The sequence below is a fragment of the Terrapene carolina genome, unplaced genomic scaffold (assembly GCF_002925995.2).
Source record: "Terrapene carolina triunguis isolate 2854851 unplaced genomic scaffold, T_m_triunguis-2.0 Scaffold613, whole genome shotgun sequence".
Classification (NCBI taxonomy): domain Eukaryota; kingdom Metazoa; phylum Chordata; order Testudines; family Emydidae; genus Terrapene; species Terrapene triunguis.
Window position 1 is genome coordinate 1267252 of NW_020664964.1, and position 18186 is coordinate 1285437.

At 43.3% G+C, this 18186-nt stretch overlaps 1 protein-coding gene across 2 annotated transcripts in view; it reads right to left on the reverse strand.

Moving 5' to 3' along the window:
* Positions 1 to 18186, reverse strand: part of CTNNAL1 (catenin alpha like 1) — a 142557-nt gene that overhangs the window by 97646 nt on the left and 26725 nt on the right. For both annotated transcript variants that reach the window (XM_024202558.2, XM_024202557.2), the window contains exons 2-3: positions 10457 to 10646; positions 193 to 380 (exon numbers count right to left, since the gene is read on the reverse strand). In XM_024202558.2, the coding sequence (XP_024058326.1) occupies positions 193 to 380; positions 10457 to 10646 (378 nt within the window). The remainder of the gene's footprint in view (positions 1 to 192; positions 381 to 10456; positions 10647 to 18186) is intronic.

The window sequence follows — 18186 nt, forward strand, 5'->3', positions numbered from 1 at the left end:
TAAAGAATCTAAATAGACTTTTTTACAAGTTTCACAGTTTCTTCTCTTAAAATATATATAGTTAAACTAAGGAGGAAAAAAACATAGTTCTTTAATACTAAGTGTAATGCAAAGTATTACTTCATTTTGTACCAAATTCTCTCACATCTCCAGCACATATAGTTTCAGGAATAACAAGAGACACTTAAATACCTTGTTTCTGGAAGCTAAAATTTGTTTAATAACTATTCTGTCTGCCAGCACCAGCACCTTTGTCACTGACGAAAGAAGCAATCTTGCAGCTTTTACTACTCCTGTTTTGTCTGTAAAAATTGTTATCCGGCCATCAGATTCTGGATGATCCAAGTTAGCTACATCTGTAAGTTGTGCAATTGTTTCACCTAAAAAAACAAAAATAAATAAATAACTTTTGTGCTTTTAAAACAGAAAAAAGCTGAGAACATAAAAAATGCCTAAATTAAAAGGGATAAGGGGCACCTGCCTTGCAGATATTGCTTGCTCCCTATTACTAACTATAGATGATTCTGCCTCCTCACTTCAGCTCCCAGCTGCTTGATATTTGCTCCTTCTCTCCCTCAAACATGACCAAAATTTTGGTTTTGCCCTCAAGAGCTTGTAGGTTTAATTTTGCTTCGGAAAAAAATGAAAGTTAGTATTGCTCTCCTACTTTTTTTCTTTTTAATAGCAAAAATTAAGTTCATGCAAGCACTGGAACAAAACAGAAGAACCCATAGTCCAACCAGCATTTATTCTGTCAAGTCCTGGCTAGTATTCTCACAAGCTAACTGATTTGTAGATTTCATTTTGTTTTAAAAATTGTCAAGTGTAAAGAATAAACAGCCCCCAACAGGAATTTTAAATATCCAGTAAAATAGTTTTGTATTTGTTGGGCTACTGGGGAAGCACTGTAATGACACTACTGTGTATAGGTTTTAGGAAGACGATGCAGAGTCAGACAGAAAGGAAGAACAGAGAAAATAAATGATGAAAATTATGTTTTAAAAATTGAATAATATAAAATTTCACAATTACAACACTATTTATTTACAGCAACTTTCTCCAAGAGCTAAGAGAATAAGGTTTGTTTTTATCGCTGTAACACAACACCAGTGCTCCCATAATGTACAATAAACATACTATTATGAAATCTAAAGTGTCTATATTAGAGGTGGGCAAACTACAGCCCACAGGCCGCCCCTGAGCTCCTTACCCAGGAGGCTCGCCCCCCGCCCCTCCCCTGCTGTTCCCCCTCCCCCACAGCCTGAGCTTGCTCCGCCGCCGGCGCAATGCTCTGGGTGGCGGGGCTGCGAGCTTCTGGGGCAGCACGGCCTGACCCAGTGCTCTGTATTGCGCGGTGGTGACGGCATGGCTGGTTCCAGCCGGGCGGCGCGGCTGTAGTGCCACCAGCGCTCCAGGCAGCGCGGTAAGGGGGAAGGGAGCAGGGGGATTGGATAGAGGGCAGGGGAGTTCGGGGGGGTGGGCAGGGGTCGGGGCGGTCAGAGGGTGGGGGAACAGGGAGGGCAGGGGTCCCGGGGGGGCAGTCAGGAATGAGAGGAGGGGTTGGATGGGGCAGTGAGGGGCAGTCAGGGGCAGGGGTTCCGGAGGCAGTCAGGGGACAGGGAGAAGGGGTGGTTGGATGGGGTGGGGTCCCAGGAGGGCAGTCGGATGGGGTGGCAGGGGGCAGTCAGGGGCGGGGTTCCGGGGGCGGTCAGGGGACGGGGGGGTTGGATGGGGCAGGAGTCCTGGTGGGAGAGGGGGGCGGATAGGGCCACAACCAATGCCCCTAACCGGACCTCCATACAATTTCCGAAACCTGATGCGGCCCTCAGGCCAAAAAGTTTGCCCGCCCCTGGTCTATATCAGTAAAACAGAAGTTACCTAGAACATGTTTGGAAAAATGTGGATCAAGTTTTTACTAATCTTGAGAAAACAGCTTTAAATACCAATCATTTACTACATTACTCACATGCTTTAAATGAGTAACTCCTGTGCTTTAAGAGCAAACGTAACAGCCCAATACCAAGCACAAAACATAAAGATGAAACACCTAATGCTGTCACACCCAATCTCAAAATCCACCATCTCTAGGTGACCATGTGTCCCATTTTGGCCAGGACAGTCCCCTTTTTAAACCCTGTCCCAGAGTTCCCAACTTTTTTGGCAAAACTGGGCATTTGTTCCATTTGTTCTTGCCAACTGATCCTCCCTTGGAAAGAGCAAACAGGACAAATGCCCAGTTTTCAAACTGTGGGGCACAAAGGAACATTCAGGGCTGTGAGCGGCAATGTTCCAGGGGGAGGGGCGGAGAGATGGGGGAGAGAGTGTCTCCACACACCCCAGAAGCTGCACAGGTGGTGTGCTGGGAGTCCTGTGGGAGCCTGGCTGATGTGTCTCCTCTGCACCCTGCCCCTCCAATCATGGAGCAATTGGGTGGCACATGCTCACTCTGCAGCCTAACCAGAGGCCAGTGCTGTTGGGGCCCTAATTCAAACTCTTCACCTTGTCTTGTGTATCACCCAGTATTCGTGGAGATGGCAGAGACGGCCGGGCCATAGAGCCACAACTCATGGTCCCTGCCCTATCAAGCAACCCAGCTGGTAAGTGCCCTACCAGTTCCTACAGAATCTGCTTGTGTCAGGACACCAAGCACAGCACAGCCCCTCCAGAATGCCCCCACCCCAGCCTTGTGCTGCTGCCCCCAAGTGGTCCATGGAGCCCCCCAGCCTCATGTCCTCCCCACCCCCTGTCCTTCGGGGCCAACGCCCTCCTCCCCCAGCGCCCCAACTAGCCTCTATCTCTCCCCAGTCCGCCTCCAGTTGCCTGCTTCTGCCAAATCATGGACTCCCTGCATCTCCCGAGGGTTGCTATCTGCAGTCTCCTTGGTCCATTCTGCTACCTGGAGCCTCCTTCCTGCCCTTCTACTATCCCAGCCCCCAAAGGGGCATTGCATGGCTAGCTGGATCATAGTCCAATAGCTTCACCTCCTGGTTCCGAGCTCAAAAGTACTCTCATACTCACTGCTTTGTTGCCAGATCCCAGCCCACACCCATTCCTCTACCCTCCGCTTCCCTCCTGCTCCCATCTCTACTGCTTGGCTTAAATAACCTGACATCTTACCTTAAGTAAGAGAGAATTGTATATACTGTGTATACATGTGTAAATAATGCTTTACTACTTTCTGGGAGAAGGCCTTTTAAACTGAACATCGAAGCAAATAGTTGTAAAAAAACAATTACCTTTCATATTAAATTTTCACTCAAAGGCAAAACAAGCTCTGCTTTAACTCAAAACATCACTTGTTGAGTTTCTTTTAACAAATATGACAAAATATAGTAACAGCAATTGTCATTGTGGATCATACAAGTGGCCCATCTAGTCCTACATCTTGTGTCTCAGTGGCCAATACCAGATGCTTCAGAAAAAAGTTGCAAAAACCCTACAGTAAGCAGTTACAGAAAAACCTGTAGAGTAAGTTTTTTCCTAATGTGATCTGTTAGGCCTGCTTATGTCTTGAAGCATGCGGGTTTATCTCTCTTCCAAAACTCTTGGGTTTTTCATTTTAATCCTTACTGACAACTAGTTATTCTTGTTATCCATACAAACATACAAATTTTTTTGAATCTTGTTAATTTTTTAGCCTCAACAGTATTTTCAGGCAATGAGTCCCACAGACTAACTATGCATTGTGTGAAAGTATTTCTCAGTTTAAAGTTATTCCTTTTTAATTTATCTCCTTGTATTATGGGGGGGGGGGGGAAGACAAGAGACAAAAAAAAAAAAAAAAAAAAAAAGAAAAGAAAAGAGGACATCTCCATCTACCTTCTCTATATCATTCATCATGTCCCATTCGATTCATTTGCTCTTCAAACCTAAACAGCTCCAGTGTCTCCATGCCACTGATCATTCTCTATCTCCCTCTGAACCACTTTCTGCTTTTTCTGCTATATATTTTTGGTGACTGTTTCGTTCTTTTTACCCTGTGACTGATAGAAAATACTGAAAATATAGTGTATCAAGAATGAAACAGAATGGCATAACTTTGAGGTTTTCATTGACCTCTCTTAGTACCACCAAGTACTCATTCCTGAGTGAACCAAGTATGCATGAGTAGTTAAAATTTACTTTTTCCAACCTGCATTACCGTACATTGGTCAACATTGGATTTAATCTGCCATGATGCTGCCTATTCATGTAGCTTTGTAAGGTTGTTCTTAAGGCTCGTCAGTTTTTCCTAATCTTGACTAATCAGACTTGTATGTTACCTACAAATTTACCTCCTCACTGTGTACCAACTTTTTCACGTGTTTATGGACAAAAAATTCTAACAGAGTGCAAAAGCCATGCTGGTTAGACCTATCCCATCATGATTCAAAAGTGTTTTCACCCTTCTCCCCCCCTTTTTAATTTATGTACACTAGAAGTTAAAAAAAATATTTTTTTGCTTGTTGTACATAGAAATCAAGTCACTGGCTACAAAACCCTGTAGTCAAATTAGTGTTAATGTTGGAGCAATAAACAAAACCACACACACCAAAAAATGCAAGTAGAATAAAAAATAACATCCAAAACGCTATCCAGGTCTTCAAACCCCCTCATACCAACTCTACAGCCATGCTTTTACCTACACAAAAACGCAACTTCATATCAATTTATTCAAACAATCAAGAATAACTCACTCCCAATTTTTTTATTTATATAGTTTAGCCTTAATATTTTACCTTAAGCACAGTGCAAGAGAATAAAAACAAAAATAAATAGTAAGATCAGGATGGAAAAAAACTTTTAAATTGTATTTAAATAAGATTTTGTATTTATATTGTCTTAGTTCTTTACTTTATTCCAATTTACAGTCAAATTGCTGCAGTGGGTGCTTGTACTTTTTTTTTATTTTATTTTATTTTTAACTAGTTTAATTGTTAGAAGAACTTCAGATTTGACAGGGGTTTTTTTTACTAAGAAGTTTCACACTTAAAATGCCAAAAGAGAGAAGCCCCAGGACCTCGTTGACATCCTGGTGGTGTTCTCAAAACAAAACTCAAACACAAAATTGATAAGAAAATAGCTAGAGCCCTGTGTGGCTACACAATTTATATCTGCAGATATAAAGCAGATATCCACAGAGCTGCAGGGCTCTGGTGACAATGAGCAAGACCAGCAGGGCCATGGCCAGCAACCGGGCCAGCAAACGCAGCTGCTTTCGCCACTGCATGTCAGGCTGCCACTCACAGGAGCCAGTGCCCAGCCCCGGCAGCTCCTCCGGTATTGCTGTGCCACCCCCAGCCTTGCCCAGTGGGGCAGGCACCAGGCTCACCAGCAGCTGTCCCTTGCACATACTAGTGTCATACTTGTGTATCCGGGAAGGGCTCTACCAATAGCCTATATTCTATTTGCAACCAGCACCACCTTGAGATATACTGAAATCCATTATTCAAGCAAACTGAAATGCTTCAATCAGGCTATACTTCACTATACGGTTTTACAGTGGCTGGGTACTTTATGGATGAAGTGTTCCAAGCCAAGAAGACTTCAGCCCGATCCTGCAGAAATTTACCCAATTAACTTTAAGAATGTGAGTAGTCCCATTGAACTCAGAACTATTTAGGTGCTGAAGTCTTTTTGAAGGATCTGGACAGAAGCATTTTCACAAGCTATCGAGTTACTGCATATATACGAGTATAGATATATGGAGTAACACTCAAACTATTGTGTATGATACAGTAACTGCTATAGGAGGAGCAATTTACATGTCTATTTGATTACAATCACTCAGGATACTGTCAAAAGTGGCAAGGAATATAGGTGCCATCTTTGCAAAAGGTAGTGCCGCTAATAGCTACATACAGTTCTATACACATTCTAAATTTACTGTCAAAAGGCTTGAAAGGAAAGAATATCAAAGATCCTACTTCCAATTAAATTATTTTGCATCAACTACTTTGTAGTTTGCCAAATATTAACAGGAAAATGTCTGTATATTTGTCATGCCTCAAGTAGACTGAAACATAAACATCTGAGTTCACAAAGTCTGTGAGGAGTGCAGCAGAATACTGACTTAGCCAGAAAGTAACAAATATTAATGTGACAAGTTGTGCTAGGGAATTGCTCTGAATATTAATGCCAGTTGCAGTGGTACTTGATTTTGTACAGAAGAATTCATGTTCAATCGCTAAAGCCACTGAAGACTGGAAGAAGCCTGAAAAATCTTTTTACTGAATTGCAATTATGTTATGTAAAAATATGAGTTCATAAAACAGTGTGATCAGGTTGCAACACCATGTAATTTTCTAACAGATGATTAATCTCCACAATCACCAGCATCCACACAGAGAAAGCATTATACAAGTTTCTGCTGGAAGTGTGTTTCTGCCAACAATATTTCTCCATTCCAGAAAGTTATGCTCTCTAATTAAAATACTGAAAAACACGATAACTGTTCATTAGTTAACGTCTCAAGTAAATATCCCAAGAGAAACCAGATGCAACCATGAAAGCAGTATGTCAACTGTAAACTGCAATGGCTTCTTCTACTGTGTTTAATGACTATTTTCATCATTTGGCCCGGTGAAAGAATGGTTACTTACCTCACAGTAACTGTGGTTCTTTGAGATGTGTTGTCCACACAGATTCCATTCTTGGTGTGCATGTACCCCATGGGCATGAGTTCGGATTCTTTGTGCTCAGATGCGCCAATAGAAAATCATTTCCATAAAGCTTAGTAAGTCAGTCTCGTTGAAGATGTCCTGCTTTGGAGAGCAGAATATTCTGGAAACTCAGCTGAACAGCTTCTTTTGGTGGATGACATCCAGCCAGCATCCAGTCTGTCAGATGCAACAAAGCTGTATCTAGGTGTAGGATCTGACTGCTGTTCTGCAAGACTGTCAGTCAGGACTGGCAGAATACTGCGTTGAAAGGTTCACCAGAACTTAATATCAGAACTGCCTGTCTCAGCTAGGGGCTATCAATCATCCACCCTGCATCTTGCTTAGTTTCCTCATGGGGCTTGGTGGGAAAGCATATGTTAGTCCCAGTGTCCAGGGGATAAGAAAGGCATCTGTCAAATAGCCACTCTGCAGCAATATGAGAGAGACAAGAAGGCCCCAAAAAGCACACAGTCACTCTGGAGTCTTTCAAGGAGTGACGGCTTCATCCAGGACTAAATTTAAAAGTTTGTTGCCTTCGAACGGCAGGTCCTCGATTGTTCCCTAGACCTCACTGGGTTACCAAGGACAGCAGCCATGATAACTATTGCTGAGGCCATAGTACGTGTCATTGTATCACAGGTCATTCCATCCTGCTGTCAATTGCAGGAAGGCAGTCAGCCCTCATCCGTGACAGACTTCATCTCTTCTTGGTGTTCCTTAGGGAATTAGCCTACAGGGAGTTTGTCTATAAACTGAGACAACTGGTCCTATGTTAAATAGCCATATTTGGAGAGGAGAGCCTGATAGTTAGCTCCAGATGAGGGTGGCCAACTGATGTGCATAACTTGTGACTGAAGGTGTCCAATTTCTTTAGGTCCTTCTCTCCTGGTGTAGAATTAGGAGGTCCCTGTTTTGGCTTCTCCTGACCCTGGTGGTATATGTAACCAAAAATATTTAGACCCCTTTCAGATACCTGGTACCACCTGTCAGTTAATTGCATTTTTTTTTTTTGCAAGTTCCATTAGCCCCGGCATGTAGGATGTCCTAGAGTTTGTCCCATTTCTCTTGAATTACCTCCAGGGGTACATCCAAGGTCTCTGCCATGTGCTTCATGAAGTCCTGGAATACCTTGAATTCAACTAATGAGGCAGGCAAAGGTGGTTTCATGTCCTCATCTGGGGAAGATGAGGAGAAAGCAGCAGTTCTTCACTTTGCAGCTGATGCTCTTCCTTCACTATCCTCCTCTTGATTCTCCATTATCAGAAATGCACCCGCGGCAGACTTGTTGGAGATGATCTGATTTGCCTATTTGGAGTGGCTGATCTAGCCCTAGAGAAAGTGGATGATGCAGGCTTTCTGAAATATGGCTGCACACCACAGGTTGTTCAATAGGACCATGGATGGTAAGGGTAGGGATATTGACGTGAGAGACACATGGGGGCACCCAAGGAGGAGGATTCCTATGTGCCCGAGGTCTCTTTCTTCTACCTTTGACGGACTCCTCTTTAGAATCCCTACTTGACTTTCAATGTGCTACCCAGGAAAGGGAAAATGGACAGGTTGGAGATGAGTCCATGCTATGCCCAACAAAAGGGTATACTTCCCCCAAAGGGGTCTGTCTCAGTATGGGGGAGGTGGGTGCCAAGGATACCTCCTTAATCTGATGTACCAGTAACTCTGAAGTTGGTGGTTTGGATATCACCACCCTCAATCTCTCAAAGAGAGAGAGAGGACTCCGGTACTCAGATCACTGATAAGTCACGTGGCATGACGTATAGTTTAGGTGCCAAGATTGTTGGTTCCACGGTAACAGGCATAGCAGACATTGTCTGCATGAAGGCGGAAGATACTGGGAATACCAAGTACTAAGGCACTCTTTTACAAGGTCAATGCTGAGGAGTTGGAACCAAGGGCAGCACGGTCCACAGATTTAGCAAGTACCACATATGCGGTCTTTGAGGTTGGTACTGGGTAACTGGAAGGAGCCTTCTGAGGCTTCAGGCCCTCAGAAGAATGCTCTCAAGACAAATCATGAGTCTGACGATTTGGTGTCTCAACTTGCTGGGCACGGATGACCCAAGCCTTGGCTCATCTCTGGAGAAGTGCTCCTTTCTGTCTGAAGATACCAATGCTGATGCAATAGCAGATGAATGGGGCCTTTGATAAAACATGGCTCGGGATATCGGGGTGGAATCCAGCCTCCCAAAGACATTAAACAGAGAAGGAATGATTGGATGGCTGAGGCATGGCTATAGCCTTCCTCTCGGTAGTCTGAGGCAGCTTGCATCAATCTTTTGGGAAATAGTTTCAGGCAGGCTTTCCTTGCTCTGAGTGAACTTGGACAAAGAGCAACAAATAGAACATTGCTACAGAATGTGTCCTTCTCCAAGGCAGAGCAGACATCAGAGTGCCTGTTGTTAACAGGCATCAAAGCTCTCCATGAGAGACAAGCCTTAAATCTATTGTTTTTGCTTGTGCCATGATGCTAGCCACCTGTAACAAAGCATAGGTGCTCTATCCTAAACATTTATCTAAGAAAAAATTGCTACTTTTTTTTGCAACAGTGGGTGACTAACCTAATTAACCAAACTAATTAACAACGCTCAGTGTGCTAGGGGTCCATCTCACTGTCAGGTGGTATGGAGGAACTGATGGCCTGCTGGGCCTGCTCTGTCCTTCGTAGCCCCAATGGACACTGGATTCTTTTGGCCAGTAATCATGTGCACATCAGGGGCAAGAGCACAAGGAGTGGAATCCATATGGACAATTACTCAAAGACTATATGGAATGGAAATAAACAGTGCTTTCAAGTTTAGCTTGCCTTCAAGTATTTTAATTCTGAAGGTCTTGAAAGTGAATGTCAATGACGACAAATCAGTGGTAACTGCCTGCAATTTTTTGTTTTAAATCACTGGTTGGAGTAATGCTTCATGTTGCATTAAATGGTTTTCAGATATTTGGATTTTCTTAAGATTTTGAAGCTCTACACAACATTTCAGTGTTAACACTGAAGTAATTTACAGTGACAAATTTTGCTCCTTTGGTTGGATGAAAGAAGTTATAAAAAAAGACATGTTTAATATTTTCTTGTGGTTTTGTTCTTTGCTTACAGTGGCTTTGTAAAACTAAAATAAAAATACCCTACAAACGGGGCCTTTAAAATAAGAATTTAAAAAACAGTATTTACAGTGTGATTTTATATTAAAATGTATTACAAATTGCAATAGCACACGTTTTCAAGTTAGTTTTGTGAAGACTCAACCAGATATAAATCAATTATGTTTCTTTAAAATAAACAGTAATTTAATTCACTGATTTATATTTCCTTATTTTAAAGATTCCCTCATCAAAACTACAAATACAGGTGCTCCAATTTTGAAATAGGGAAAATTACTGCAAGGAATGGGAAAATACGTAGATTCACCATTGGTGATCCTGAAAGTACTTGTAAAAACAACTTTAGGGTTTGTTGTGGGGGGGGGGGGGATTGCTGGGTTGTTGGTTTTTTTAATTAAAAAAGGGAAAAGTGAAACTTCTTGTGGCAAAGTGATCCACACAATAAAGCATGACACAAGAATGCCATCATCTGCCAACTTTAGACATAACGGTGGAAGTTTGGACAGCAGGTGGAGTGTGAGAGCACTGGTACCAATCAGGTATTGAATGTAGGCAAGGGTCATCACTAAAAAGGTCTTTAACAACTCCAAAAATCATGTTTAATGGCTGCAATAGATGAAAGCAGTAGATTCCGTTTGTTTTCAATGTCAGGTGTAGCATAGCAACATAAATGGCAGATTTCTTAAACAACCACATACCTGCTCGCTTTGCCTCAATGCAAGCAATACTCATTTCCTCTTTCAGTTCTCGATTTTCATTGGCTATGGCTTCTCCTACTGTAACAAATCTTCCAACTGCTAGATTAACCGCTTGGCCCACCCGCTGAATTGCTTGCAGCGTCTTGTCTGACCGCTTTGGTTTATCCTTATGGTTAATAAGAGTAGTTATCTATAACAAAAAAAAAATTAATTGTTAGGATGGCAGGTTAGTCAACATTTTAACTTGAAAATTACTAGCAAGTTTTGAAATACACCTGGGGCTAGACCTTCAATTTTATTAGCCAACACACTATTGCACTGAGTCACATGGAGTCATTTGTTAAATATTTCTGGAAACAAATTCAAAACTGAATATTATTAAAGCAGTTTGGTGTTCCCTCTTCACTTCTGAACTCACACCCTCTTCTCATAAAAGATTAAAGATTGACTTATTTTTAAACTTCATATGTAGTAATGGGAGCTGGTGTACTAAAAATAAACCATTCAAAGTCACTTGACAGGCCAATAATACTTACACTGTCCCTGTTAAAGTTGTTGTATAATTCTAGACTGACCTGCATTGTTTTGGTTTGCCAACACATTCACAAGTCCTGCCATCTTTCCATTCTGTCTATTCAGAACTTGTGTATTTTAATCAACCGCTATATCTCAGAAATAGAAAAAAGGCCATTTGCAGAGATGTGCATGTACTCAATCAAAATCTTGATGTTGGCAATTTGCCCAGCAAAAATATTTATGTAATCAAGACTGGAGCTAAATTACATTTTGAGGAACTTTCCCCACCTCTCACAAGACCTGATACACATTTTTTTAAAACTACTCTTAGATCAGGCTCAATTTTGGACCCATTAGCCTTGCATCAAAATAGGTCTTATTTCACCACAGTAGTGAAAACAAAAGAAAGAGGGATTAAGAAACCTACGAACCACCTCTACTTACTGTAAAAAAAACACACGAACTGCAGGACATTGCCCAGCTATAAGAAAATACTTTTGGGTGTGTGGGGTCTGTGCAGCTTCCATCCTACTCCAGTCTAGCAAAAACAAATCCTTCTGGCTGCCAAACCTTCCCTCCAGTAACAGAAGGACTTATGCTCTCTCTCACCTTCTCCCCACTTTCAAACCCTTCTTTCCCTCTCCACTTCCTCAGACAACAGAACTAACTGCACTGCAGCAAACTAACTTGTGCAGGAGCATAATAAAGTAAGTGAACACGTGTTTGTATTAAATATTTATTAACTTCAATATTCCAGTCAAAGTCCTACCCAGCTCCATTCATTTCACAGTTCCACAGAAATTTCAGTCAGAATACTACACTGAAACTGAACAGAAGAATCTTAATGGAAAGTTTTCTTTGCCTGAATAATATTCTTTCAAGATCTTCTGCCAAGTTCAGATACTTGCAGCAGATGGAGACAGTACATAAAACCTTTTTGGTGAGGTCATCCCTCAATAAGCTCAGCTAACACCTCTATGAACAGTTCTATGACAAATTGCTAACTTTTAAAGTAAAAAAAAAAAAATTTTTTTTTAATCTTAGACAAACTATATGGAGTGATGTTAGCCTGAAAAGAGTGGAGTATGAACTGACACGAATGTCCTGAAGAAAGAAAGTAATCAAACAAGGAAAATTCCCCATTTTCTTTTTGCTCGTCTATGCTAATTCTGACGCTTGGGACCTTCCAAAGCATATTCCAGACCCTTAACGGAGCACTAGCAACCCACGGTAGCCTGCAGTATTCTCCCTCTGAATGCTGCATCTACTGAAGCTATACATCCACTCAAAGGGTACGTCTACACTTACTTCCTGGTTCGGCGGCAGGCAATCTATCTTCTGGGATCGATCCCGGAAGTGCTCGCCGTCGACGCCGGTACTCCAGCTCGGCGAGAGGAGTACGCGGCATCGACGGGGGAGCCTGCCTGCCGCGTCTGGACCCGCGGTAAGTTCGGACTAAGGTACTTCGAATTCAGCTACGTTATTAACGTAGCTGAATTTGCGTACCTTAGTCCGAAGTGGGGGGTTAGTGTGGACCAGGCCTAATACAGTATTTGAAAAATATGTGACATGTTGCACTGGTTGCTTTACAAATTGCCAGCAGAGCTGCGTATGCACTCTTCCCATGATATCCAATAATTCCATAAAGACAGACTTGAATGCTTCTGACACTTCTTACAGAAATACGCCTCCATGAGAGGATGTGTTATCCAATTATACAAGGTAGACTTGGGTGCTGTTTGTCCTTTCTTAGAACCTTGATGCAGAATGAAAAGCATCTGAGCTTCTGAGACAGAGATGATTCTTAAGACTGATCACATTCAAACATTCCTTACTGTTCCTTAGGATTAGGACAATTATATTTTGGTTCAAATGGAACAAAACAGGAAGCCTTTCACAAAAAACACAGCAATGTCTTGAGCACTAGCATGGATAAAAACAGACTTGATTACAGAAAAATCAAATTAAGATTTTTTTAAACTTTAAATGAAATATATTTTTCTTTTCAAAAGTAAATCAATTTAAAATTAAATTTGAAATTATGACAACCAATGTTAAAGCCTTTTTTAAAAAAGTCAAAAAATTGAACTGGTACAAGTCACTGGCTAAGCACCTGGAATCTGACTTTAAGTGCTAAACCAACTTTTGACAGCAGTATCCTTCTCTGCACCTGCAGATGAGGATATCTTCATTTCAGTTTATTCAACTAGTTCAATTCAATGACTAGTTCAATGTTGAGAAATCAATTAGACAAAAAATCAGGAGAGCTTCTTTTCCTCTTTCTATGAATAAACACTAGGTGTGAGAGGAAGAGCTCTACTTGCTGTAAAATCTTGAAGGACATGACCAGAAACAATAAGTTCAATTCACTAAGATAATACTTCCTTTGTTTAATAAATGAGTTTTAAATAAAAAACATTTGATACACTTTCTTCTTATGTATCCAGCACCTTTAGTTTTAACTAATGAACAATATTAGAATTATGTTTTTGTGCATTTTTAATTCTAATTTCCATCCAAATGAATCACTTCCATCCCTTCAAGAAAATGACTTTAAACTTACCAGTTCACTTAGATGAACATGCTGCAAGTAATAACAGGACCTTAAGTAATAAAAGCCAGAGAGTTCTTCATAATGGCTTGAATGGTGATTTGGTGACAGCATTCAGAGCTGAGTTCAATTCTCATAGGGGGGCAGGTGAACTGAAAACCAGCCTCAGATTCCGCACAGAACCCAGATTTAACCAGAACATGCCCCCAACGCCACATTATCTAAGTGGGCCTGTGAGGTCACAGTTACTGGTAATTGGACAATCAGTGAGCTGGCATTCATCCCTATGAGGCAGACTACCCCGAAAAAGTTCGAGAATATCAGGAAGGGTATAAACTATAGAGTGAACATCACACCAAGAACTGACACTTTCCCAAACCCTTGAATGCTGCACCAAAGTAGACGGATTCCAAGAGAACAACCTTGAAGTGACCTTATGCAAAGGCCTTTATTTCTGAAGTTTGCTCTCCAAATAGCCATGCCCTATACCTGAAATTAGATATATTGTCACAGGTGATAGGGACCTGTGTCAGGAGATCTTTTGTCACAAGAAGCCAGAACTGAAGTTCCACAACCAGATTCACCAGGCTTGGATATTTTGGCTAGCTCAGAGTGATCAGAATCAAATTCCCTGTGGACCTAGTTCTCTTTTGGAGCACCTAGGGAGTGCCACAATGGAAACAGGTACAGCAGGCTGAAATCCCACCTGAAGGACACAACAACTATATCCTGGGAGTCGTGCTCCTTGTCCCTACAGAAGCAACTGGATTTTGTATCATGAGAATCACTAATAAAAGCATACAGATTCTAAAATCTAAAACCAACTTTTTTTTTTTTTTAGCAGATGACAAATTGGTTAATTCAAAACAGAACCACAGACTAAAATGCAAGTTAGATATACTAGAGGTAAACTGATTTTTGTTGAAGGAAGGTGGGGTTCACATTTCGTGAACAACAATCAACTTGATATACATGACAGTGGTTAACAGGGAGGAGGGAGAAGGTATTCAGTCTCAGAAGATAAACTGGACAGATGCAAATTACAACATATTCTAGAAACTTTCCATTTTAATTATCTATGTGTTGTCACCCTATTTTATCAGCAAATAATAAAATAAATATAGATTTTTTCATACATTTCATGGGGTAAAGCCAGGTGGATCATGAGCTCATTTAGTCTATCCTCTTGTATATCAAAAGCCATTAAATTTCACCTATATTGAACCCAGTGACTTTAAGTATCAGAGGGGTAGCCGTGTTAGTCTGAATCTGTAAAAAGCAACAGAGGGTCCTGTGGCACCTTTGAGACTAACAGAAGTATTGGGAGCATAAGCTTTCGTGGGTAAGAACCTCACTTCTTCAGATGCAAGTCAGTGACTTTAGTTAGATTAAAGTATTTCAGTCCTCTGGGGACTAAACTGTTGCGTACCATGTGCACATGACAGGAAAGACCACGGTGCCACCAAATGCCCAAGGTATTTGCAACAGCAGGGAATTGATACCGTGGGTATGGCAGAGTGTACCAGGCCTTCATGGCCCCTGCTGGAGGCCCTGTTGCTCTGCTGCTTCCTGAGGCTGGTTGTAGTAAAGTGGGAGAAAAGCAGCAAAACTGTGCCCTGCAGGCCTGCCTAGAGAGGCCTCGCTGGAGCAGCCATCTTGGAATAGGGTGATCAGGTGTCCGGTTTTGGTCCAAAAGGGATCCTGGCAGGTCCGGTCAGCACCACTGACTGGACTGTTAAATGTCCGGTTCGCGCGGGGCTGACAGGCTCCCTGCTAGCCACCGCACCGCAAGCCACGTGGCTCCCGGGTCACGAAGCAGCCGGTGGGTCCAGCTCCTAGCCTTAGGGCTGCCAGGGGAGCGGTCTGCGTGCTGCCCCACCCCCCACCCTCAGGTGCAGCTCCCACTGGCTAGGTCAGGGGAGGGGAGGAACTAGCACCACTTGAGCCCTCAGCAGGCGGCTGTTGAGAGGGGTCGCATGGCACGCGCCTCTCCCACTGTTGTCCGGCCGGCCCTCTTCTCCTCACGTGGCTGGGCTCGAGCTGCAGCACGTGCCCTGCAGCAAACCATGGTCTATTGCCCCATTGCCAGAACCCAGGAGTTGGAGGTATGTGTATCCCCGTCTCAGAGTGCTGGGAATGGGGCTGCACCCCCATACCCTCACTGCATTCCTCCCTGTCCCAACCCCCTGCACCCTCATCCCAGTCACTGCATCTCCCCCCATCCCAACCCCCTACACTCCCATCCCCGTCATTCCATCCCTCCCCATCCTAGCCCCCCACACTCCCACCCCCCATCATTGCATCCCTCCCCATCTCAGTCCCCCGCATTCCCATCCCCCATCATTGCATCCCTCCCCATCTCAGTCCCCCGCATTCCCATCCCCCATCATTGCATCCCTCCCCGTCCCAGCCCCCCGCACCTCCATCCCTGCATCCCTCCCCATCCCAACCCCCCCCCTGCACACACACACACCCCATTCACCTCCATACACTGCTGCACTCCCATTATATCCCTATACACCCCTGCGGCTCCCCCATCCAACCCACATACCCCCCCACACCTCCTCCTCTCTCCTTCACTACCCCCTCTCTCGCCCCCACCCTGCTCTTGTCCTTAGCCTCTTTCCCTCCCCATCCTCTCTCCTTCCCCTTCCCCCATTTTTCCCCTCCAGCCCACCCTCCTCCCTTCCTGGCTGGGTGATTTAGGCAGCCCCTGGAAAAGTGTCTGAAAAAGTGTCTCTGTGTAGGCAACTGTGTGCATGCATGCATTGTATGTGTGTAAGAGACTGTGTGTAGGGAGGTGCATGTATTCCCACATGTGTGTATACCTGTGTGAATAAAATTTGCAGCCTAATTCTGACCTTTATTTCTTTTGCTGGCTTGCGCACAAAAAAATTGATGACATAAAATATAGGTGTATTCATTTCAGAACAAGTTTTTAAAAGAGAAAGGAACTCAAAGAAATGCATTCTTTCTTAAAAAGTGAATGTTGTTGACTAGTAATTGCAGAAGAGCCAATGTATTACACATTTCTCCCCACCTTTGTCTAGCTACATTATAAACTCTTTGTGGCAGACTCTCTTTCTATGTGTATGTCCAGCACCTACCACCCTGGAGCCCTGATCTTAGTTGGGGTCTCTAGGCACTAAACAACAATTGTAATAATAAATAATGTGTAAGTATGTGTGTATCTGCATGCTAGATGCGTACACATGAATACACGTGTGTATCTGTATGCAGGTGTGGGAGTCAGTTTCTACAGATTTATTTTTATAGGTATATGGACAGGTATGCATTTCTGTGGTTGTGCTCTCTGGATTTGTATTTGGGCTTCAGGAGTGGGCCATTAATGGACCCATTGCAGCTGTGATAATATGTGGTCCTAATTCCACACATAAAATTACAATAACTTTAGTGAACAAAAAACATGGAGCTGGTTACGAAAAATGGGAGGAGGGGAGGGAAAGAATCATGAAAACCTTTGTAAAATTTCATTTTTTTAAAAATTACCCTTTTTGACTATTTTGCTGCCAGCTCTAGGGTCCTGTAACAACTAAAACGTGAATTTAGCATAATACATCTGTCAAAACAATAAATATGCCTGTTTGGGCCTTGCAGTGAAAAGGAGCATGTGAGCGAGGGTGGGAGAGAGCAAGCAACGGAGGGAGGAGGGAGCGGAGGCGAAGCAAGGTTATTCGGTTTTCTGGAATTAGAAAGGTGGCAACCCTATCTTGGAAGCTAGAGAGACCTGGTGCTTCAAGGGCTAGAACAACTAGCAACAGCCCATAAGAGTCCAGCAGGCTCAGATAAAAGGCGCTGCAGGGTCTTAGCAGGTCAGTTCCTGGCTGGGACCAGAGAAGAGAAGAAGGGTACTCCATCCTGTCCAAACAAGCCAGATAAGTAGCTAGAGTTTAAGGCTGGCTGAACTCTCACTGGGATTGAAGAGGGAGAAGAACCAGAGGACACTGGCCCTGGGATGGGGCTAGTGATAAGAGAGCCTGGTAGGAAGAGGCCCAGGGAAATAGCAGCAGAGGACTGAAGCAAGCAGTATGTGGCTGCTATGTATAGGGTCCCTGGGTGGGATCAGGTTCCTGTACTGGTCCCAGGTAAAGTGGCATAAATCCCAAGAGGGGCACTGCATGTTTGGGAGCCTGAAAAAAAGGGCTGAATTTATAGGGTCCAGAGCCAAGGCAGAAGACCCTAGCGAAGGTGAAGACACAATTTTATTTGCTAGACTCTTTCCTACCCCAGAAGGGGTTCATTTGGACTTTAAGACTTGGCCGGAGGACTAAGTCACTGAACTCCTGGCAGTCTACAGGGGGCACCAGGGGAAAGAAATGGACTGCAGTACCACACCCAGCTGCTAGGAGGGGCTCAAGAGATGAGCGCCACATTACAGTGGGATATGGCCAGATGATCCTAGCAGGCAAGCCACACCTTAGGCTGCAAAAGAAGTCTAAAAAACACAAGGTCCCTGCCAATCTGACCTGAGGGGGAAATTCTTTCAAGACCCCAAATCTGGGAATCAGTATGTAAGCATGACATGCCACCCACCTATCTGAGAAAGAGGATTCACTACACCACCCCAGAGTAGTGGTCCACCCTGTCCAGTGGTCCATCTTTGATGCTTCAGAGGAAGGGGAAAGATACATTCTGAGGTATC